The 23,491-nt window shown below is 43.6% G+C and overlaps 2 protein-coding genes across 5 annotated transcripts in view; one reads left to right on the forward strand and one right to left on the reverse strand.

Annotated features, from left to right (window-relative positions):
• Positions 1-830, forward strand: part of NPTN (neuroplastin) — a 46,061-nt gene extending 45,231 nt beyond the window's left edge. For 3 of the 4 annotated variants that reach the window (XM_050309086.1, XM_050309089.1, XM_050309090.1), the window contains one exon: positions 103-830. The gene's annotated coding sequence lies outside the window, so the exon portion shown is untranslated. The remainder of the gene's footprint in view (positions 1-102) is intronic. The other variant, XM_050309088.1, reaches the window with a different exon arrangement.
• Positions 831-1,211: 381 nt separating this feature from the next.
• REC114 (REC114 meiotic recombination protein) lies at positions 1,212-17,230 on the reverse strand. Its single transcript, XM_050309105.1, has 6 exons — positions 17,060-17,230; positions 16,530-16,619; positions 6,645-6,728; positions 3,731-3,913; positions 3,021-3,089; positions 1,212-1,373 (listed from the first exon to the last, which is right to left on the reverse strand). Exons 1-6 carry the CDS (start codon positions 17,228-17,230, stop codon positions 1,212-1,214), a joined length of 759 nt encoding a protein of 252 aa, XP_050165062.1.
• Between the last annotated feature and the right edge of the window lie 6,261 nt (positions 17,231-23,491).

The following is a 23,491-nucleotide window of genomic DNA, read 5'->3' on the forward strand; positions in this document are numbered from 1 at the left end:
GCCCCGGGGGCGGCCGCGCCCCTCCCGCGAGCGCGTGGATTGCAGGCTGGCGGCTCGCGGGGTCCACCATTGACTAGCACCTCTTTCTCGTTTCTTTTTTAGAGCTTTAAGTTTCTGAGAGACTGATGGCAATATGACCTGCTAAATTTAAGGGTTGGAACTCTTGGTTCTAGAACTCCAGTTCTGATTTCTTTTTTTTCTTTCCTTTCCAAGTGAGCAACGATATGACTGTCTAACGCATGCCTTATTTAGCCTCTCCTGCAAGGATGACCTAGCCAGATCAATTTTAATAATGCTTCCGTGTAGAAGGTGTAAACTATTTTGGGCTTGATGTGCTGTGAATGTTGCTTTTTTTTTTTTTTCCTTTACTCTCTTTACCATGAGCAGTAGCCAGGCGGGTTCACGCATGCGCCATTTTTTACTTCCTGTAGCTGTTAAATTTGGCACCGCTCAAACCGCACCGCTGCCATCTAGTGAGACTTCTTTTGTAAAGTACAGCAGAACTTAAAAATATATACAGTATATATTTATATTGGGGGGGGGAGGGGAAACCAGAAGTCATTGTGGTTCATTTTGAAGCTGCTGATATTCATTCCTTACTGTATGGCTGAGAGGAGAGAGCGATGCCGGGCTGGCACTGGGACAAGTGAGACATGGGAATTACCTTAAGGGCTTAACTGAGGAGCACGGGGTGTCCTGGGCGGTGGAGCTGGGGTGGTTCCAGGGGGTGGTGGTGGTGGTGGGATGCAGTTGGAAACAAAAACAAACCTTCAGTTTATAAATATATATATATGATTGCTTTTTAAGTGATTTTTTTTTTTTTTTGTTAACTCATGTAAATTCTCAAATCCTTTTGCACTGATGTGTTCAACATATTCTTGTACATTCAATTCAGGCAAACTTTTATAATTTTTTTTTTGTTTGTTTAAATGATGAAATGTTACAGCATGGTGATATTCTATGCAACTAGTTATTCCTCTTTAGTTTGACACTGTAATTTCTCATGATTTAAAGATTGTAGAAATAGACCTACCAGGGTTCTCATGATGTGCGTAACTGTAGCTGCATGAACTCGTGTTCTGTGTATTTGTTGAAGTGCAATGATGTATAAAAAGTGGATTCACCTGTTTTTAAAAATAAAACACTGACAAAAAACCCCAGGGGTCTTTGTTTTTCAACAATTTAATCATTTTGGTACACAGTGGCATTTCTCAACCTTCTGTGAGTTTCTGCAGTTCCTTCTCCACGTCCTCCACGAAGGCTGGGAAGTGCTGGTCCATGAGGCAGAGGCGGATGAAGGGCCCCAGCTCCTGTGCAGGCCACACCACGTGCCTGTAGGCCAGGGGCAGCTCGGGCCTCCTCCTCAGCACGGACTGGGGAAGGAACAAACCAGAGGGGTTGCACTGCCCTCGGACACAGCAGGGCCCGAACAACACACGTACATCCCAGTTTCCTCTGACACTGGATCAAGACGGATCTGCCCTGGTTCAGTGCTGTTGATGCCCTGATCAGGTAGGACTGCTTGTCTGCAGGATTTTCTCTGGTGCCCAGCTCTGATCCCAGTGTAGTTTTTACACAATGTCAAATTTCACTGCAATTACGTCAATTGGAAATTTACACTGGAAGTGCCAGTTTCCTGGGCAGTGTGGCTTCCATTCCGTGTCAGAGCAGTGGATCCCACATGAAGCATCCACACTGCCACATGAATTGTGTAGGGATAACAGGTGTGCACTTCCAAGGTCTTAACTTAGTAAAATGTCTTGTAGAAGTAAATCATGGGGCTTTTGAAGTGCTAAAACATCTTTTTCATCCCTGTTTAACCACCTCCCTTAGCTTTTTCCTCTGGTGGTGGGAGAACTCTGGGCATTTTATCACTGGTCAGTGTAAATCAAATGAGTGGCAGCAGAGTGGAGGATGCAGGACATGGGCTGTGGAAGCCCTGGCTGCCTCCAGCATCCACAGGCAATGCCTGGAGAAAGGCACAGCCTGATGGAACCATCTGTGTTTAAGGGATGACAGATTCATCTAATAGGGAGCATGGGAATTGTCCCTTGTAGCACTGATGCAAAGAACATGGATCATTCCCTGCCTGTGCTAGGGGGTGGGAATGAGATGAACTGTAAGGTCCCTTCCAACCCAAAAGAGGTTTGGGGTTCTGTGATCACCCTATGACTGTGGAAAGACCCAGAGAAACAACTGCAAAAACAGAAGATGGAAAGAGTAGAGTTTCCTGCTCATCCATCTCCTGCACTGGTCCAAATTCCTAGTAAAGGAGCGACAGTTCATTTCCAGTTATTTACCTGGAGAGCTGCCATTGAATATGGAATCTTCTGCTGCAGGGCAGGGATGAGAAGGCTCCAGGGAGACCTTAGAGCCCTTCCAGTGCCTAAAAGGGCTTCAGGAGAGCTGGAGAGGGACTTTAGACAAGGGATGGAGGGACAGGACAATTAGCAGTGGCTTTCACTGCCAGAGGGCAGGGTTAGATGGGATATTGGGAGCAAATTCTTCCCTGTGAGGTGGAAGGGTGGTGAGGCCCTGGCACAGGTTGTGCAGAGCAGCTGTGGCTGCCCCATCCCTAGAAGTGTCCAAGGCCAGTCTGGACAGGGCTTGGAGCAACCCGGGATAGTGGAAGGTGTCCTGCCCATGGCAGGGGGTGGAAGGATATGAGCTTTGAGGTCCTAGCCCGCCCAAATCATGTTTCTCTGATTGGTATTTTGAGATTTCAGCTCTGCCTGCAGAAGTCATTTCTGCAGAGTCAAACCAGTGCCAAAGCCATTCACTGGGATGCTGCCTCTGGGTATTTAGTTGCTCTCAGTGTGCCATTTGTTCATATGCAAATGGAGTAATTACACCCCCACATACCTGGGATTGACACAGATCCCATGTTTTCTGCTGTGGATGATGGCATCCTGATGCTCAGGGAAGATATTTACCAGATGTTTATGGAATCTGAGTTCATTCTCTCTCTGTGCTGACACATTCAGCTGAAGGATCTAAATATTGGTCTGTTGTGTTTTTACCTGTGCTAGCTGCGCTACAGATCTTCTTTCTCCAAGGCTTGTGCAGGAATCTTGTAGAGACTCATCTGGCTGGAAAATATCAAATGCAAATAAGGGCTTGTTACCAAGCAGAGTGTGGGTATGTGCAAGAGGGAAGTAGTTCCATTTTTAGAGCTGACGGGAAGGGAATGTGCTCAGCTACCTTATGCAGTAAAAAGGCATCTTTTTATGGAACCTGCATGCACATCTGCTCAAGTCTTTAAAAATCAAAGATACGGCCATTTAACTCCAGGCCCATGATTTCATGTCTAAGTTTTAAACTACTTCCTAGAAGTAACTTTTAAAAAAAGCTTTATATGAATGCTCACAGGAACATGCTGCTTCCTTCACATGGATCTAAACTCAAGAGAGCATGTATTTAAGAATAAGTCACCCTCAGAAACTTTCTGCCTTTTTCGTTTACATCTCAGAGCTTTGTCTTGGAGAGGGGAAACATTCTGTTCCTGTAAATCTGCAGTTGTAGCAATCACTACCACTGCAACCCAAAAGAAGACACAATACAGGGTTACTCAATGGCTCTGCTCATTTTTTTACCCTGTACCATTAATTTGAAAATCTGCCAGGTGGGTCCCAACTCATATCTCGTGGACATGGTCTCATAGTTGCCAGAAACGTAATTTCCAGCTCCAGCACCAGTAGCTGGTTTTCCTTGTGTGTGTGTTCTGACTTACTCCATGCTCGGGGTCCATGCCCTGGTTTTCCTGGCTGAGGCCGTGGTACAGCTGCTGGCTCTGCTCCTCAGCCTCGTGCACGGGAACGTACTCGGACAGTTTGTGAACACAACTGCAGCAGTGTCCCAGCATCTCCTCCTTGGAACTCCCACCGAACTGCACTCGGAACATGCGGCACTCGTTCTGCTCAGAAACCACAGGGGAAGTAAATTAACTGTGAAAGCCCTCAAACTGCTTTGATTTTATGAAATCCCTGCTTGTTAAAGTTGGGAAGCGGGTAATGGATTCTTGGGTCACAGCACCAACTTAAAAACTAACATGTTTTCCCTGCTGTATTTTCATTTTTTTCCCAGCAGCTAAATTTGAAAATCAGTCAAAAATATGTAAGAAAAGGGTAAGTAAGAGATGCAGGACCACCTGTCACTAATTAAAGGTATTGTCACATGAACAAACCTTGCCATGACAACAGTTTTTACACACAGGGTTTTTTTTATTGTTGCTGCAAGTAGTATCTTGTAAGGATGGGCCAACTTGAGTTTTCTGTGACAAAAATGGCATGACACTACAGCAAGAAGTTAACTCTGGAATCTGAACTAGAAGTTCTGGGAATGGTATGTTCCAGTTGGGATTTGTTCCTGATGGATCAAACCCAGCCCTTCCTACCTACCTGGTCTACCTGTGTGTAGCTAAACCTGAACATTGTTTGGCTTTCACCTGAATGTTCCTGGAACAGAAGCCAACACATTGAAGGGAGTGCAGGAAATCCCAATGTCTTGCTTTAAACAGTGAAATGCTACTCAAAATGAAAGAAACCCAGATAACTCTGACCCCCAGTATAGGTTGTCAGGCTGTACCACAACAGATATTTTTAAGTGCCTGAGGTCCAGCAAACTGCCCTGAAATGGGGATGGCAGAGTCTGCTGTGTGTGATAAGCTTGGCCTAAGCACCCTGAGCTGATGTAAGGCAGATGCATGTTGAATGTTTAGGGAGTAAATTAATGGGACTTCTCGTTTGATCTTGAACTTTCCAATTTAAAAGAGTCAAACTATTAGAAAAGCAGCGAATTTTCCTTGGGCCAGCCTGGCTTATTGGAGTGTTCATCCTCTGAGCTGGACACACTGCCAGGCTGCAGGTACCAAGTGCAGGGACAGCTCTCGGTGTAAGGATTTCTGTCTCAGCCACGAGCCAGCTCTTCCTGACAGCCCCTGTGTTTACATGCCTGTTGTTTTGTTTGTATCACATAAAATGATTTTTAGGGCAGTGTAAGCATAAAACTTTGTCTTTTTGCCCTTTGGAGGGAAAAACCTCACACTAATGTGAAGTGTAGCCCTCATTTTACAGTGCCTGGTTGTATTTGCTCTGATTAACTAAGATGTAACTGCAGAGCTGCACAAAACCAAGAACTGGTCTGTGAGATGCCAGACAGGTAAGTTCTCATTAAAATGACAGAAAGGGAACTTAACTTGATTTCCTTTTGGAGACTTTGGAAGACCACTTGTTTTAGTTACCCTTTTTTGACTTTGCAATGAAATGTTCTTCCTTTCTGGAAAGAGAGCTGAGATGATGTCAAGGTAAACCTTGACATAACCTGAGTACTGGGCAGTCACACCTGAACCTAAAGCTGATGTATTAAAGAACCCTGAGTCACCTGGATTTGCACTTCTTCCATCCTGGGGTGGGGGGCTGAGGTCAATGAAAACAATATGCAGTGAAATGACTTATTGTAAGAATATTAAGAACTTTCACCTTGCTCCTGTTTATATGAGAGGCTCCAGCCTCATTCTGCTTAGAGTTCACAATGCCCTACTGAAATCATACTAAGTTTCACTATAAGTGCAGTATTAATGACTTAGAAAAAACAAGTACTTACAAGATAAATGCCAAATTTATCAGAAAGATGAGCACAGAAGCTTCATACACTGACAGCATTAAAGGCATCACTTCAGCTACAACTTGGGACATAAAGGGTATGGTAGAACCACTGCAGAGCCACTAAATCCAGTCTGCCACGTGAATTTGAGGTAAGTAAACATTTAGATGCACCAGATTTATTTCAGACTATGTAAATATTCCTCCTTGCCTGAACTGTCCCTCAGAGATTTGTTAAGCCAGACTGTGATGTTTTTTGTTCCTGGAGAGATGCAGCAGAATCCCTGTGCTGGGGGACTGGGCCTGTTAATGGCAAAGGGAACAAACTCCTGAGTCATCAGCACCAATTCCTGCCCCAGGGGAGACTTGTCTGCAGTGACAGGCCATGTTTTATAAGAAGCTGATAAAAACCACAAGGCAAAGATGTTTCAGTTTCAGGCACAAGCCATGAATTTAAAACAGTAACATACTTTAGGAGTAAGTATCAGAGTTTATCTAAGAACCAAAAACCTGTAAGATTTGTGTATAAATTGTAACAAGTGCTGTTTGATTATTTAAAGGTGAACAATTCACTTACTGTGAGATCTGAGGGGAAGACCAGAAACCTACACATCCCCTTTGTTGCCTTGAGTACCAAATACTTGAACCACCAACCTACTGCTATTGTGCCAGGGGCCACAAAATGCCTAAATAATTGCTTGTTTGGACAGTTTGTTTGCCAAAGTGAAGTCTGAGTCATGGAAGAAATTCACTTCATCTTTTTAAATGTTAGCCATGGCAGATAGCTGGACTGGTATTTATTACACCATCTGCTTTAGCAGCTAACTCTCAGAGAGCAGGCTAAAACCGCTGAACATTAGCACTTACAAAAGACACAAGATGACTCGATTGTTTAGCATCTAGAGTTTAAAAAAAAAATAAAATTCTGATTTATATAGATGATTTACAATTTCTGGTTTAACATAGCCAATATTAAGACATTTTCTCCAGAAAATCAGCAGTGTTTTAGTGACTATTAGAAGTGTTGAAAGCAGCTCAACTCACCTTTGCCTGTGCCCGGAGCAGCAGGCAGTCTACTCTCCTCACTATCTTCAGCCACTTGTGGGAATCAATCAATGAAAAGCCCTCCTGAAATAAAGCAGGACACAAAACACTTGCACAGCAAATATGCAACACTTGGCAGCACACGCTTCAGTTATGTGATGTAATTAAATCCCTAATGAAGATTAGTCACTGTGTTCATGCAATTTTTGTATCTGTCAAACAGCTGCCAATATGGAATTTTTACCACTCTAGGGATTAAATCCGTAGCTCCAGTAACACCACCATGTCAAGGTATGCTCTAATTTCCATTTCTGTTTTCTATTTGTGCATGTTATCAAAGCCTCGATGAAGTGCAGGATGAAGCAGCTGCAGTTAGAGCTGAAGTTGCCCGGGAGGGCAGCAGAGGGCAGGCAAAGCCGGGGAATGGGACAGCACCTGCTTTATCCAGGGAGGCCTTTGCTCCAGATGGCACTCAGGGAAACAAGCAACAGCTCTGATAATTAGATAAAGATGTTTTTGTACTCCAGTTGCAGTACTGTCAGCCTTGTCACCCTAGCTGGGCTGCTCAGCATCCTGTGAGAACACCCCAGGAAGGTGGAAATGTCACACAGCAACTGCAAGGCTACAGACTGTGCCTCCCCAGGCACTCTGAGCCTTTAGTTAGCAAAGTCCAGGGTTAAAAATAAACAATTAACAGATCTAAGGGCAGGGAGGAAATCAGGCACCTGTTTTATGTGAACTCACAGCGCTTTCAACAACCATGGCTTGGGCACGGGCTGCTTTTCAAGGGGTCCTAAGGGTCAAACCCCACAACTCCTGTCCATCCTGGGCCACCAGCAGTGTGCCACAGTCACTGTCCATCTCAGGCAGGTCCAGGCTGGAAAACCATCTGCCATTCTATTTTGGTACAGGAATCACCTCAGTGATTCTGCTCCTTTGCTGTGCTGGCACTGGCTCTATAACCTCAGGCAGCAATTGCATGTAGGTTTTTAACTGCACTTTTACAGTCTAAAAAGCAGTGAGAGGTTGAACCAAGGCAAACTGGATCCCATCACGTGCCATGAGAGACTCCAGAATGTCTGACAGCAGGTAAGTATCATTCCCAAAAGATCTGGGGTCAGAGGGGGTAAAGCATTGCCCTGAGCACGGTAAAGCAGGTGCTGACAGCAGGTATGATGGGCCAGTCCTTGCAGTGTGTCTGCACTGAACACTCCAGTGCCTTAAGCTAGGACTTGCCAAGGTGTGAAAGGCCTCGAGGTCAAAACAACAGGAAGAATTCCCTTCGTGAGCCATGGGAAGAAGTGCAACCAGACCCCCAAATTCTACTATCCTGTTCCTTCACTGGGCCACTTTAACTTATGCCCACTTGTGCTTGCCCTGTTTAGGTAGTTTCTGTTTTGGAGACACACCAACTGTGTTTATTTAAATATAGCTGCTCCCATATTCAGTCTGGTTTTACAGTGTTTTTCCTTTCACTGTAGATGAAGGTTGGACAAATGTAGTCTCCTTTAATTAATAACTGTTTTCAAAGAAACCATAAAAGGCAGCCACCGTTTAACTTTCCTACCAACTATTTTATTGACGTTTCCCAGGTTCTCCTCCTTTTATGTCTCCTGTTTCTGAGGTAAAACAAGCTGGGAAAAAACAGCACTTGGAATTTTTATTTACATATTCCTGATTATTCAACTGCAACCCCAAAATATGATTTAACTGAAATTTAAGTTTAACTGAAGAACAAAGCAGAATATATTTTCTTTCCTCTTGCACCTTGGGTTGATTGTAAATTGCCAAGCAGAAATAAATAACTAAGAAGAGCTAAATAAAATTTAAAAACTCAGTGCAGCCCTTCAGCAATGCACCAGACCTGATCTTGCATGTGCAAACTGCCTGAAAAAGCAGAGGGAAGGTTTCACACAAACTCGGCTCTGCAGAGTGAACTCCACTGTTAAACTATTTACATCAGTAATTGTCATTAGTCAGGATCCTCTAGATTTTCTTCAGTTCTAAGCAGCAAATAAGGCAAATTTTGCACCATGTTAAGGTTTATTCTATTCCTCATGGCTTTTCCATGTTACCTCAGTCGACACAGATTATATTTGAGGCTGCCTGAATTACAGCAAAGTGAGAATCTTAACAAGGACAATTCTCTGTCAACAATGACACAGTTATGAATCACAAAATGGTTTGGGCTGGAAGGGACCTTAAAGCTCATGCCATTCCACTCCCTGCCCTGGGCAGGGACACCTTCCACTAGCCCAGGTTGCTCCAAGCCCTGTCCAACCTGGCCTTGGACACTTCCAGGGATGGGGCAGCCACAGCTCCTCTGGGCAGCTGTGCCTGTGCCTGTGAATTCAGGTGAGTTAGTTGAGAGCAACAAGGAGTCCCTGCAGGTTGGTGCTGCCACCGCGCTGACAGAGCAGGGAACAGCGGCTGTGCTGCTCCCGGAGCAGGCAGCATCCATTGCTGCTCCAGGCAGAGCTGGGCAGGAGCAAAGCCAGATGGCAGTGTAAGATTAACCAGAATAGATTAAAAAGGCAGCCTAGAAATGGGCAGGGACACAAGAGCTCAGATGTTTATAACGTGAAAAGAAAAATGGCAGCACTTTTCTAAGCTTGTTCTTTAACATTCAGTCAGGCACCGACGACTCCTGTCATTCTCCACGACTGCACTTGGAAGAAAACAGAGGCAAAGCCAAACTGTTCCCTACATCTCTGACAAAAATCTCAGTTTCTCAGAGGGAGGACTCTGAGTGAATTAAGCTGAAGCAGAAAACAAGATGTTTCCCAAATGTTTTGGAAGCAGGCAAGATGTGACCACACCTTCCTCGAGGCAGAGAAGGCAGTAATGCTGGTCCTGCCTTACAGCCATCACCAGCATTGACTGGGAAATACTTTTGTTCTGACTTCACACTTCAGCATTCAAAAAGCTGCTGGGCAATGAGCTCTGTGATCTGTTTTGGAAGGTATTGCATGTTATTTATAAGTATTATTTTATTAGATCATCTGGAAACCCTCTGGTGCTAAGCAGCACAGGAACATTTTTTGTCAGATTGCAACCCTATCTGAACTAAAAATTAATATATATTTAAAAAATGTTATTCGTGTACCAGTTCAGCTAGGCAGGCTTGCATCAATTAGTTTGGATTCACTCATTCACAAGGCAGATGTTTTCAAACAAAACTATGTGTAAACAACAGCTTGGGAGGAAAAACCTTTTTTTGTTGTTGGTTTGTTTTTTGTTTGGTTTTTTGTTTGTTTGTGTTTTTTTGGTCACAAACATAATCTGATCTGCCCTTAAATTCCAACCAGTATTAAAGAAGACAAAGAAAACCCGGAATGCCACAGCGAGACACATTCTCCAGTTTGGGCTGCCACTTCTAATAGGCTCATGAAATGCAACTGTAAGAGTTTCTTCTCTGGGTTCACAGTTAGAATGAATGTATAAGGTGTATAATGTTATCTATTAAGGACTCAGCTGGGTATCCCACGGACTGGGAATGTGCATTTCCAAGGAATGATGAGTTCAGATGAGATCAGAGAAGTTCATTGTATTAATTACTGTCCCAGTGCACAGCTGCCAGAGTGGTGCTGGCTGGTAACTGAGGCAAGAGGGCAGAAAAGCCAAAGGCCTCAGCACCATTCTGACACAGGCTGGGCAGCACCAGGGGACACAGTTCCCTGGAAAACAGAGCAATCTACTTCCAAAGTTTCCAGGGAGGCACCTGTGACAGTCCCTTAATCTGCTCCCTTCCCAAGGTGATCTACCAGGACACAAGTGGGCAGCAAAACTAGCACGGAACAGCTCACAGTGCCCTGCCAGAGAGAGCCGAGATTTGGGAGAGCACTTTTGTGGGGAGGGGTTGGAAGCTCTGCTGTTCTGAGCACCCCTCGTGCAACCTCGTGCAGGCCTGCCCAGAACAGACAGGGCTGGGTTAAATAACCTGGCATTTTCAGGGGAGGGAGGCACTGCCCACAGCTCTGCTCACCACAGCGAGGCTCAGGCACGGTGAGAAATCTCTTCGGAAAGAGCATTTGCTACTGAGCTTGCAGGTGTTGTTTGTTAAGCTTCAAATACCAACATTTATCACCTCTAATATTCAAGGTATTATAATTTAACATTCACACCGAGGAACAGCGCCTAATTTGGCAACAAAGGAATGGTAATATTATTTCAGGTATCTGCACTGGGTGGTTCTAATCAAAACAGAACAAAAATACTGTAGTTGTGAAGGCTGTTAATAACCCTTATCTCAAAAGACAGTAAAAATAAAGAGGTGAGAGCAGACAGTCTGAGAAAGCTTGTAAATTGTGTTCAGGTGTTATACAGAACACTAAAGAACAGGCAAAACTGAGATTCTTTTGGAAAACAAGCAAAACTGGAGAACATGTTCACAGGTGAGTGTTTTGATGCTGATCACTTTAATAAGGATTCAGTTTTTAACAGGTTATTATAAGAAATGAAACTGTGCATTTTGGAAACTTGGCATAGAGATTCTAAATCAAATGCTTGCATCTATCTGAAAAATAGCAATTTTAAACTCATTGCCTTCCCAAAAAAGGAGTTGCTGTTTTACACTTTCTGCCACAATGAGGGGTTTTCTATTTTAAAAAATGAAAACTCTTCATTAATGACTGTATTTAGAATAAAGTTGTACTTCCAGCTGAAAGATAAAAGTTGTGAAAATTAAACTTGGAACATAATTTCATTCCCAACTTCAGTATTACCTTGTAACACACCTGGAAGTACAAATTTTCCTCACTTGTATCTTTTTCCAAGATCTAAATAAGGCCAAATACATTAAGTTTTATTTCTGCAGTATGAGCTGTCTCAAAAACCAAGTTAAGAGCACAAATGCCAACACGACAAAATAAAAATAATCCCCAAACAAGAGAACCTGTAGAGGCAGGGAAGCAGAAAGTTGTCCCTGCAAAAATTTCCAACCCCAACAATCAAGGCAGGCAGCCAGGAGTAAGGAATAAAAGGGTGCTAAGCTCTGCATTATCTTTTTGTATGCCATTTTTTTTTTACCTTTAATCTCTTAGAATCTTCAATCTTGCTATTAAGCTTGTTTGATTCTGGAAAAGAACACGAGGGTTGAACTCATTAAACAGAGTGCTCCATGTGTCCAGAGGCAGGAATGCTAAAGGAAATGGGAAATGCAGGACACACCATCCCCCACTGAGGGCACAGAACCGAAAATCTTTGGCCAAAGTGCAGGAGCAAGAGTTTCCTTTCTAGAAAGAGTTCCCCCAGATGGGTACAAACTTCAGCCCCTTGAAGGGGTGAGTAGCAAAGATAAGCCCCTAACTCAGGACAGACCTTGATATGTCACAGTGAGAACCTGATTTGTTGGGGTTTTTTCCTCTCAACTACACTTCAGCAGTGACCCCTGTCCAGGGACGCAGAGAGGGGAGCAGGATGCCCATGGGTGTACCTGGCTAAAGCTCTTCAGGGCATCCTGTGAATTTTCTCATTAATTCATGATGCAAAATGCGTACGTCCCTAGATCAAAGAGCATACACTGAACTCTAACTTTGCAAAGTAAATACACTTCATTAACAGTAGAGATACTAGGGCAAGATCAGCAGCCTTTTACATCAAACATAAATGGAATGCAGGACACTCAGCTTGCCCAAAACAATCACATCAACAGCACGTGTTGAAATGAACAAAGTAAAGTTGAAATTTTTGCACTATGACTGTGGTACTAAATAAGTCACCAAAACTAAGATTCCTTCCACTCTTACAAGTAGCAATCATGGGACCTTCAATAAAAGAACAGCTTCCTGGAGCTCTGCAGTGTACCACCACTAAGCAGCGTTAGCAGCCTGCTCACTGCCTGGGTTTCTGTCAAGTGTCCTCATTTACTGCACAGGGACCATCTCTGCCCAAGGCACTGTTGTGAATATCATCTCAAAAATTTGGTGCCCGAGTCTCAGGCCCTGCAAAGAGAGCATCAGGAACATGAGAATGTCTGCTGAATGCTTGCCTAATTAATGAGTTAGAATCTACTGTACCCTAAGCACTGGTAGCTTATTGGAAGTCATGAGGGGACCAGGAGGGCACTAAGGACATTTAGTCTGCACTTCAAAAGATCAGGTCACAAATCAATTACTCTGGATTAATTTTATCCCATTAAGAAAGTCCTCTTCACAATTTCAATTTGTTTAATTTGTAGGATATTATGAATTCTAGCACCAGAAATAATTGCACTGAATAAAACACCAAAATATCATTTTCATGATGTGTTGATTCAAAGAGGGGAAAAGGAAATAAGAGTTGTGGTAAACAGAACGTGATGTATCCTGAGTATGGCCAGACACTAACAGAGATGCTGTTGAGATATTCCTGTAAAATTCCGTTGTCTACAGTATGCAAGAATGAGGCTTTTCTGCCATCAAATATGCAGTCTGTTAGGCAACACTGCAGCAAAAACAAGTCCTAAAATATGTTACATAATTTAATTCCAAATGAAGATCTTTGTTTAAAAAAAAAACCAAAAAACCAAAACTAAAACACCACAAAACCCAAAACAAAGCAAAACACTCTTTAATTTGCATTACGCATCAGGGATTTTTATGTTCTGGGCTCTGAAGTTCCATTTACCCTCCTCTTCATTCCATTTGGCTGAGTGCAAGGAGTAGATTGTATTTTGAAAGGAAAACAGTTGTTTCTGTATTTATTAAAGCTGTTAGGATATGTGAAAATTTTATTGCTATTTTATAAATATTGTTCTTAGAAACGATAATAAAAGAGCCGTAGGTTCACTGGACTCTAAGTAACTATCACTCTTTAAGGAAAAGGTTTTCTTAACTCTCCTGCTCAAAGAAAACAAAAAAGACTAAGAAAATACATAAATATACCCATCATAGAGAAAATATTTTGATAGCAAGTCAGAAACACTTGAATATTGTTCCTAGCACGGATCATGTTAATCCAGCCATCAATGAAATAGGAATTTCCTTTTCTACACAGCTATTTCAGTTTTGTGCAAATGCAGTTGTAGTGAATGTTGTAAGAAGGTCAAAACTAGAAAAAATCCTTTTATTACTCATCCATGAAAATTTTACAAAAATACAGTTGTTATGCATGTTGAGAAGGAAATGGTGTTCCTCTGACACACATCTTGTGCCTCCCCACGTTCCTGTGCAGAGGTACAAAGCTAAGATAATTGTTATCCAGTTCCCTCAAACCCAGGAGCCTGTAGCACATCAAAAGGTCTGAAAAGTAGGGATTAGAAGATAGATCAAAAGACAAGACACCAACAACTTAAAGGATGCAGTTACGACATAGCAAGAAACAGTTGTGTGAGCACCTCAGAGGGAATTTCACTGCCAGTGAGTGAGGCAGCACGAAGGTGTTGGAGAACACCTTGGCAATCAGAAGGGCAGTCAATAGTCAGTAGCCCAGGCCAGCAAGAAGAAATGAGAATACAAGTAAAATCATCCCAACAGTGGCAACATTCCATCAGACTTGATGCATTCCCTCTGGTGCAGAAATTTGTGCCGTTTCCCCTGTGACAGGATGTCCATGATAATGGACCCCCAGTGAGCGGATTTGGTCTGTGACAGACTCCAGAACACGGCATGTACAAAGCCTGTTTAAATATTGTGACAGGTTTGTGACAGCTCCTGACAGCTGGAGACTAGAGGGAGATAGAACCACTGAGATTAACCATTGCTGATTATTTTTACAGCAGTAGCAGCCTGAGCTGCAAGCTGGTGTTTTGTCATATGGCATCTCAATAAGGAGTTTGCAAAATGCCCCATCCCTGGAAGTGTTTGAGGCCAGGCTGGACTGAGCTTGGAGCAACCTGGGATAGTGGAATGTGTCCCTGCCCATGGCAAGGGGTGGAATGAGATGAGCTTTGAGGTCCTTCCAGCCCAAACCAGTCTGTAATTTTTTGGGTGGGTTTTTCAGCCACTCAAAGATGTTTAAGAGGAAAAGTGGGAGGACTGCAACTCCTCCAGTCTCTGACAAATATACCCAGGCACGTCTGCACCGGTGCCTCGCACACCAGTGTAGTCCTGTGTGCCCAGAACACACCTCCACCACGATCCCAGGCACAAGTGCACCCAAAGGAACCGACAGGTTGTAAAACCAAATTCCTGTAACTTTAACACTTAAGAAAATGCTGGTGTTTGCCTTAAGGTTGGTATAGAAGCATTGCCAAAATAAATGTTAAAAAAAAAAAAACAAAACAAAAACCTTTTTTGTTAAACTCTCAGTATTACATTTTGGTCACATTTAACCGAGCACGACTGTTCCACCTCTCTTGTGCACTATGTGATAATCACTGCACTATCTCAGTATCTTTAAGAAGCTGAAACAGTCCTGACAGATCCCAGAAGTTCCTCATCTGGCATTTCATGCAAGGCAGCTGCCTGACAGCTTCACTAGCCACTAAACCCAAGAGCTGCAAGATAGTGCTTTTCTCAGCCAAGTTTTTATAAAGCTTTTCTGATACTTCATCCCTTCCAACAACACACTTTTATCTGCCCCTGTTACTTGCCAGACTCAGCCTCTGCCAGACGCAGTTTTTGAAGGGCTGCGGCTTTTGGTTGTGTCTGTTTGGTCTTTAATTAGGTATTAAACCTTACTTGCAGTTAGATTGTATATGGTTATTTCAAGGACATTGAGAGTCATGCAGGATGCTAGTTACCAACAGTGGCTGCCATGTGACTGGGACACTGGGAACAGGATCAGCCCCTGGAGAGAAGCATCCTGCACTGAATCATTCCAAGCAGAATTTGCTAAGAGATGGCAGCAATTCTCATTTCTATCTACATTTTCAATACTCCATCCCTTTTTCTTATTCAACACAACTGTTAAAATACTTTCCATGTTCCATTTTTACCTTGTCCTCATGAAATATGAGCCAAATGCCATGTCTTGTGTGAGGGCTCTCCACACTGACAGCTCTCTGTTAGCTCATTCATTATCTATTCAATACACCTAACATACTCACAGGCCAAAAAACTCAAGGATATCCTTGGTTCTCCCCTTAGACTTAAATTTCTGTAAGTTTAAGACCGTTTAAGAGGCACAGTAAAAACTAATTTATAAGCTTATACATATTTAAAGCTGCAACACAGTCTCTTACACACTTTGTATTAAAAAGCCTTGTTATCTTTATGCTGCAGCATCTTTCAGTGGTTTGTAATAGCTTTCTAATATATTTATCAGCCAGTTCCTACTTGTTATCATCACTGAGTACTGGTGATATGCACTGAACACACTTCATTCCACCTTCCAGCAAGGCCTTCTCTGTCATGAGCATAAAACCCACTCCTCCTAGACAGAGTTTTCCTTTTAACCTCTTTGGTGTCATTGTGAAGTCTTTAGTTTAGTAGCTGGTTACGCTTAAATAAGCACAGGCCACAGGAAAATCAGTTGCCACAACCTTATAGTTCTTATGTGATCTCCTAAAGATGTATGTTGTTACGTTAGGTCATATTATGCAACACAGAAAAAACCCTCTGATAAACCAAATTATCAAACCAAAATACTAACAGGTCAATGGCAAGAAATTAGCTGGAAATTATAGTTTTATCTCTTTCTTAATGATGTATTTTCCCTGTTTTCTTAGGCAGAAGGATCGTGAAAACCAACCATAAATTACCTGTCAACATCAGCAGCACTTACCATTACCTCTTAATCTAGACTTTTAGAATCACAGAAAAAATGCTGTGCCTCAGTATGAAATAATGCATTTAGCTTTATTCTGATAAATCTGAAGAGAAAGCAAACATGAGAGTTACCACGAGCAAAACAAAACTGGCAGTTTCCATTCAGTGGGACAGAAGGTGAAGCTGGGAAGGGAAATGAAGTTAATACTGATGGTAACACGAAGGGAGAAATGTTCTTTGTACATGAGAAACTCACCAGAACTGTTCGCCCTTGGGAAATAAAGAAATGGCCAGAAACCACAATGGTAAGGACAAGAGGGCCTGATTCTTCATTTGATTCAAACACCTTCAAAAAGAGAGACAAAAAAAATCTGTCCCTATAAGCACAGAATCTGTAATTGCCCTTTCTAATGCAAAACAAAAGGTTTCAAAGCTCGGTGCAACTTGCCCTACACTCCCAAAACAGGAGGCACATTCTATGACTTTTTTATTAATTATAGCTCGATATCCAGTTTTAACTACTTTAAACAACCTTCTGGACTCTTCTAACTTGATCTCTACATTTCAATACCACAGGTCACTGCTGAATGAAAGAATAAAAATAGAAAATTCGGGCTACTAACTAATCTACCTCTGATCTGCTGACACTAATAATTCACGAAGCAAAACTTCTGCAGATTCCTGCATTAGCTCTGGACTTTGAAAAACACACCTGAAGGCCTCATGTAACCCTGCATGCCTCACAGCGGAGCCAGTTACCGCACACCGCCCCGCCGCCCCCAGCACCTTCCACGAGGTGTTTTGCCCCTCATCGTCCCCGTCCCTCGGCGGGAGGAAGCGGCCATAGCGCTTCAAGGGCCACGTTTTGGCGCTGCCGAGGAGGGAGGTGTCGCCGGCACCGCCCGGCGCTGCGCCCGGGCCGGGCTCTGAGCCGCGAACGCCGCCGGCCGCCGCCATGGGGCGATGACGGGCCGAGACCGCGGCCTGAGGGCGCTGAGGGGGCGAGAGCCCTGGAGGGGCGGCGGGCGGCGCGCGGGAGCCGGGCGGGAAGCGGGAGCCAATAGGAGAGAGGAGAGAGCGCGTGGCGGGAGTCGCTTCGCCAATCAGCGCGAGGCGCTGGCGCTCGTGCCGCTCGTTCTGTTGCCGGTGGGGCGCGCGAGCCGCGGGGCGGTGGCTCCGCTCGCCTCGGCGGGGCTCTGCGCCACCTCCTGTGTTCCTGCTGTCCTTCTCTCCTTCCCCTTTCCTCCTCCGAGGGGAGCGCGGCTACAGCCTCCTCCTCCTCCTCCCAACAGCCTCCGGCCGTGCCGAGGCGGCGGCTCTGCCCGGCGGCGCCGAGGGGAGAGCGGAGCGCGAACCCCGCGGCGCGCGCGGCCGCCATTTTGTGGGGTGTGAGGGAGCGCGGTCTGGACGGCGCAGCGAGGAGGAGGATGAGGAGGATGAGGAAATGAAACTCCCGTGGGCTGTCAGTGCCCTTAGAGAAATGCCCATGGAAGCCGGCCACGATGTCAGCACACATCCTTCTGCAGGTGAAACACGGCAGGTCCCTGGAAAAACGCTGTCCTACACTCTCAACTGCCTTTCCATTCTTGGTGTGGTGCTCGCCTCACAGAGTTGCAACAGGGCTTTTGTGGTACCTGAAGTGGGGTCTCTCAAAAAAAGCTCTTCTCAGTGTGTGCTGGATGTTTTTAAACCAGCGTGGGCCAACAGCTGGATTAATAAATCAAAATTGCACTCTTCTCCCCATTTTACTCCCTCTCTGTGTTACTAGTTCGCTCCTACAATTACGGAATGCTACACTTTCCTGGCTGAGGAGTGATGGTGAAATGACTCATAATAAGACTGCACTTAGGTATTCCATTTATAGAACGTATCTTGGCCATTAACAATAATGTGCATGAGCCAGTTACGGTCACTGAGGGGGCAGGGAGGAACCAGGTACCATTTGGGACTGACCTGGACGGGCTTGTGGATGCCCATCACCACCAGCCTCCCTTAAACCATCAGCATGCCTAAGGGTGCCATCCCAGGAACTTTAATCCCAGTTCCCAGCATTGCCCACTGCCAGCAGCACATACCTGCCCAAGGTGAAGCTTGTCTAAATAATTATACTTCTTAAATTAAGAACAGAACAAAGTTTATGCCATTTTTTCCCCCTGCTTTTTCTTACTTTTATGGGTTGCAGCAATGATGCTGGCTGGGCTGATGGATAAGGTTAAAATAGAATGAGTGACTACTGTTTCATCTAAAACAAAACCTTGAAATGCAAGGTTAATCTATAAAACTGCGAATTTTAATCTATTATAAAATACCAGATTGACATTTATGTGGATGTTGTGTTTTTCATCCAATGTCACACCCCAGAGCCACTTTAACATCCGAGAACATTCCAAAATAAACAATTTTACAGTGTTTCCAAAAGGGAGGTGTTTATCTAAACATTCTGCAGAGAGGGAAACACAGGCATTAAATGACTTGACAAGGTCATCCAGAGAAATCAGCAATGAAACAGGGGATACAGCGTGGGCTTCCCAGCTGCCAGTTGCCTTGTCTAATCACTGCTTCCCCACAAGGATTTCTCAAATTGTGCTTGTCAAACATTCAGAATTTGCCTGCAGACTTGGGACTTTCTTGGAATCTACAGAAGAAGCTGAATATTACTGTCAGAGAAAGACAGTACGAGTACAAGTAGTGAATCTATTTTTCCTCTAGTTCAGATGAAGTCTGTGGAAAACAGTTTGTTTGCCGTGTCTATTTTCCAAGAGGGATTTCTGGCAGATGTGCTAAAGGCTTCTGCAGGGGGAAAACAAAAGCTTAGTATTTTACCAAACCAAAATTTCAAAATGTGGGTTTGAAAGAGGCAGAAGGAAACCAAGTGCATCAGAGACTTCCATCTGCTCATGGGTTTTTGCTTGACTGGGGTCTGCTGGTTTGCTTTTGCTTTTTGGATGTGAATGCCTTATGCTTTTATATGTCTGTGTAGTAAAACAAGCATTGTGTTAAGGCTGATACACAAGCTCTTGCTGATTCTGATTTCCTTGGGGAATTGCATGATTAGTTGTTGATTCAGAGAACAGTCATGCAAGGAAATGGTTAAAAATGTTTTGTTGGGGTTTTCTTTTGGTTTTTTTAAAGGCTAGATAGGCTGCCAGTTTTTTAAAATGACAGAATAAAATGTAGAAGAAAGAGACAGGTAAAAAGTGTCAGGAGACTGACAGGTTAAAATGTGTTTCATCAGAGATGAGAAGGCAAATCCCACATAGGAGCTGAGGGTTTATCATTGTGATGTACTTCACAGACTGCAGTGGTACAAGTTAATTTTCTCACTGCAGAAGTACCTGGTCCTGTCAATAAATTACAGAAACTCTGCCAAAAGCACAGAGAGATCCATGCAGGAAGAGAGATCCATTCCTGCACGATATGGATTTGATAATGTGTTAATACTGTTGTTAGATGTTTAATAGTTGATTTTGGTCCTGGACATTTTGCTGAGCCATCTAAATTATTGATTTTTAATAATAATGGAGGTAATAACAGCAACAATAAAGTCACATCACCGTGACCATCGAGTGTGAGTGTAGATTTGCCACAAGTGCAGGAGATGGACTGGAGTAGCTCATACAAATTGGACAGAGAGTGTATTAACAAAATCAAGGCTGCCAGGTGCATGAAATGGATAAAATGAGGTACAAAAGGTAGATTTTAGAAATTCTGGAGGTTTCCCTGTGGTACTGACAACTTCCCATCTGCTTCTACCCAGCTATGATAAAAGGATGAATGAGATTACTCCAGAGACATAAATAACAGGCTAGTGAGAATGCTTTATTCAGAATACTTGATTTATTGCTTTGATTTCAGTAATAAATAGTGTTACCTTATACTTTAGTTGCTTTGTTAGAAGTTGTGGTATTTCCTGAAGTTTATTCCTTTAATTAATGTTTCCCACAGTTGCAGTCACAGCCTCACTGCCCACATCTCTCAGTTCTAATGAAAATACAGCATCTGGGATTATTGCCCAGCAGTTCTGTACCCCTCCCAAAATACCCTCACCCAGTTCTGCCCACATGTGTCAGCGTGGGGGAGTTGAATTTAGAGGTTGAAGCCATGTGTTGTTCTGGGCTCTGGTACGTGCTCTGGTGGCCTTGGCTGTCCTGAGGAGCTTCATGTTTTAGGACACCTCATTCCCCAGCTATGTGAGCTGCAGTCACTGAATTTTACCCAGCAGTTTTACCCTGTTTCACTTTTTTTCTTGACAAAATCTGCCCCTTTGCAATAAGCTTTACATTTTTAAATGAAAACCAGAAACTAAATCAATGCATTTATGACTAAAGGTGGAAGTAAAGTCTGATGACTTGTGTTTGGCACCAGAATCCCACAGAATCCAGAACTTATTTGGGTTGGGATGGATCTTAAAAACCATCCAGTTCTACTCCCCTGCCATGGGCAGGGACACCTTCCACTATCCCAGGTTGCTCCAAGCCCCATCCAGCCTGGCCTTGGACACTTCCAGGGATGGGGCAGCCACAGATTCCCTGGGTAATCTGTGCCAGGGCCTCTCTACCCTCACAGGGAAGGATTTCTTCACAATATCCCATCTAACCTTGCCCTCTGGCACTTTAAAACCATTGTCTGTTGTCCTGTCACTCTCTGCCCATTCAAAAAGTCCCTCTCCCTACTTTTTGTAAGCTCTCTTAAGGTATAGGAAGGCCACAGTGACATCTGCCTGAGCCTTCTCTTCTCCAGCTGAACACCCCCAGCTCTCCCAGCCTTTACTCATAGCACAGGGGCTCCAGCCCTTGGAGCAGCTCCGTGGCCTCCTCTGGGCTCACTCCAGCAGCTCCAACATCTTTCTTGTGCTGAGGACCCCAACTGTAATTTGCAGTTATATTTCACAGTCTCTCTCTTCACTGGCCATGTCAAGATGAATATTGGATTGAGAATCTGCCCTTCAAGCCCCACAAGAATTAAAGGGTCCTTCTGGCTCAGTATCTTCGATTATCCTTTTTCCCCCAGAAGTTAATCGGTTTTAGTGTGTCTTCAGGAATTGATCCTGTTAGTTCACACGTTGTTTCTGTTTATCTAGTGGTGACATTCCTAACTTGTCAAGTGTCCTATACCTGAATGACACCTTCACTGGATGATCTTTAAAGTCCCTTCCAACCCAAAGCATTCCATGATTCTATGATCTTACTCCCTAAATTATATTATTTGTGAGGATGCTTGAGCTTTACAGGGCAGCTGTGGAAGCTCATAAAGTAGAGTGTGTTATGTGCACACTTAGTTGTGTGAGGGACAGACCAAAGCCAGCGTGAAGCCCCCTGACTTCACTGTGCCATTGGCCTCGCTGTGTGATCAGAGGCTGCTCCAGAAAGCCTCAAACTTTTTCTAGGGAAGGTCACATTTTTTCAAAGTATAATTTATTTGCACTCCCTTTATTTCCTTTTAGGTTGTCTAACTTTAGCACTCATGGTACAGATGAAGGAGCTGCTGCCTCACAGATTTTTCCATTTACATAAAAAACCCACCCACAAACACCCTTCACTGTCAGTGCATCCATTTTGCTGAGTGCTCTTCATTTTCCATGACCTTGAAAACATAAGGGCGTTTATTAATTAATTCAAATTTCCAGCTGGGTGGAGGGGAGAATTGCAGATCGGAGATAAGCAATTTGTTGTGTGCCCCTTATTTGATGAGGATTGTGGAAGGAGAAATAGTCCAAGCCATTGCCAAGATTTCCCATTCCAATCAACTCTTGTGTTTCATTTAACCACTGGTTAAAGAGTGACCCTAGCAGGAAGAGAAGAATCTGGACTTGGAGTAATTATTGTAAACTGAATTCCTCACAGCCTTGCATATGGACAGAGGCTGGAATTATCCAAGTTTTTAACTCTTGCACTGATTAGCTCTGGATGTTTCCTAATGTAAACCTGTATATACTGTTATAATCATAACAATAACAGGGATACTGACTGACAGCTCACCAAAGTTTGTTTCTGCCCAAGCTTGTTTCTTTTGTAAAGAAAAAGATAGATTTTTTTTCCCCTTCAAGTTGCATTTAACTGATTTTAGCAGTTCTTGCAGTGAGCTTGTAGGAGGAAATACATCTTTGATTCTTTCTTTAAGCTTCAGTCCCAGAGCTGATGTCAGTGAGAGTTATGTGTGCATAGAGAGGAGGAAAATGTCTTGAACTTTTATGCATTTTCAAAGGAGGATATTCCCTCCCCACCACCTTAATTCTGAATTCTCTTTCTAGTCTACTGGATTATCATGTGCTCAACCAAGGATTTAGTGGAGCAGGTGAATTGAGGACTAAAAATGTCGAGCTAGTGTAAAATATCTGTGCCTCTTTCTCTGTGCCTGAGTAGAATAAAACAGAATATTATATTTCAGTTCCTGTTCCAAATATACAGCCATTTAAGTCAGAGATAGTATTAGTGACATGAGGTTCTGACATGCACCCAAGCAGTTACTGTGCTTTCCAACAGAAAGGACCACATGGGACATAGACACCCACCTTGGCACGAGTGGCTGTCCCTCTGACATCCAGCCTGGAATCTGTGCCACACGAGAAGGAGCCTTTGGTCCCCTGAATCCCACACTCTTTAGGAAGCAAGCAGCAGAATGCTAATAAATTTAATTTACTTGCTTAATCTCCCCTGTGTTTTGTATTAATATGAATAGCATTACAGGAGCAGGGATGTGCTTATATAACAAAATGTTCTCCTTCAGCTTAAGGTTAATGTAGTTACTCGTATTTACCACATGTAAAATGGGAGGTCTTAATCTCCTGCAGCAGCATACCAGTAACTTCTGTGAGAGTTATATTCTCTGCCAGGAGCCTCTGAGCCAGGGAATGGGATACAGAATGGGAAACTATTTGTGGTTTCCCCAAATCATGTAACATTAGTTACTGGAAACATTCCCACCTCACCAAAGATGACAGAATGTGCAGAAGAAGAATATTGATCCAAAGCATGCAGTGTTACACAAGGAATCTTTGTTTGTTCTAATAGCCTAAAACACAAATTGAAAACCTGATTTTTCTCATCTTTGATATTGGATTGCATATGTACTGTAAGAGACACTCTTCTCTTCTTGTTAATGAAAATGAGTGAGAGCCATCATTTCCGCTGTCAGCGCTCTGGGTCAGGTTCCCTCCAGCCTACACTGATGGCATCTCACTGGTGACAGTGCACTGAACAGGGCTGCAGTCCCTTGGCG

Source organism: Myiozetetes cayanensis, unplaced genomic scaffold, assembly GCF_022539395.1.
Source record: "Myiozetetes cayanensis isolate MyiCay16 unplaced genomic scaffold, myiCay2020 scf14, whole genome shotgun sequence".
Classification (NCBI taxonomy): domain Eukaryota; kingdom Metazoa; phylum Chordata; class Aves; order Passeriformes; family Tyrannidae; genus Myiozetetes; species Myiozetetes cayanensis.

Excerpts from the sequence above, each read along its gene's own strand:
- REC114 (XM_050309105.1), bottom strand. The coding sequence starts at position 17,230 with ATGGCGGCGGCCGGCGGCGTTCGCGGCTCAGAGCCCGGCCCGGGCGCA. Across the intron at positions 3,914-6,644 it reads TGCTCCGGGCACAGGCAAAG|AACGAGTGCCGCATGTTCCG; the intron begins GTGAGTTGAGCT and ends GTTTCTGAGCAG. Across the intron at positions 1,374-3,020 it reads CTGTAGCGCAGCTAGCACAG|TCCGTGCTGAGGAGGAGGCC; the intron begins GTAAAAACACAA and ends TTCCTTCCCCAG.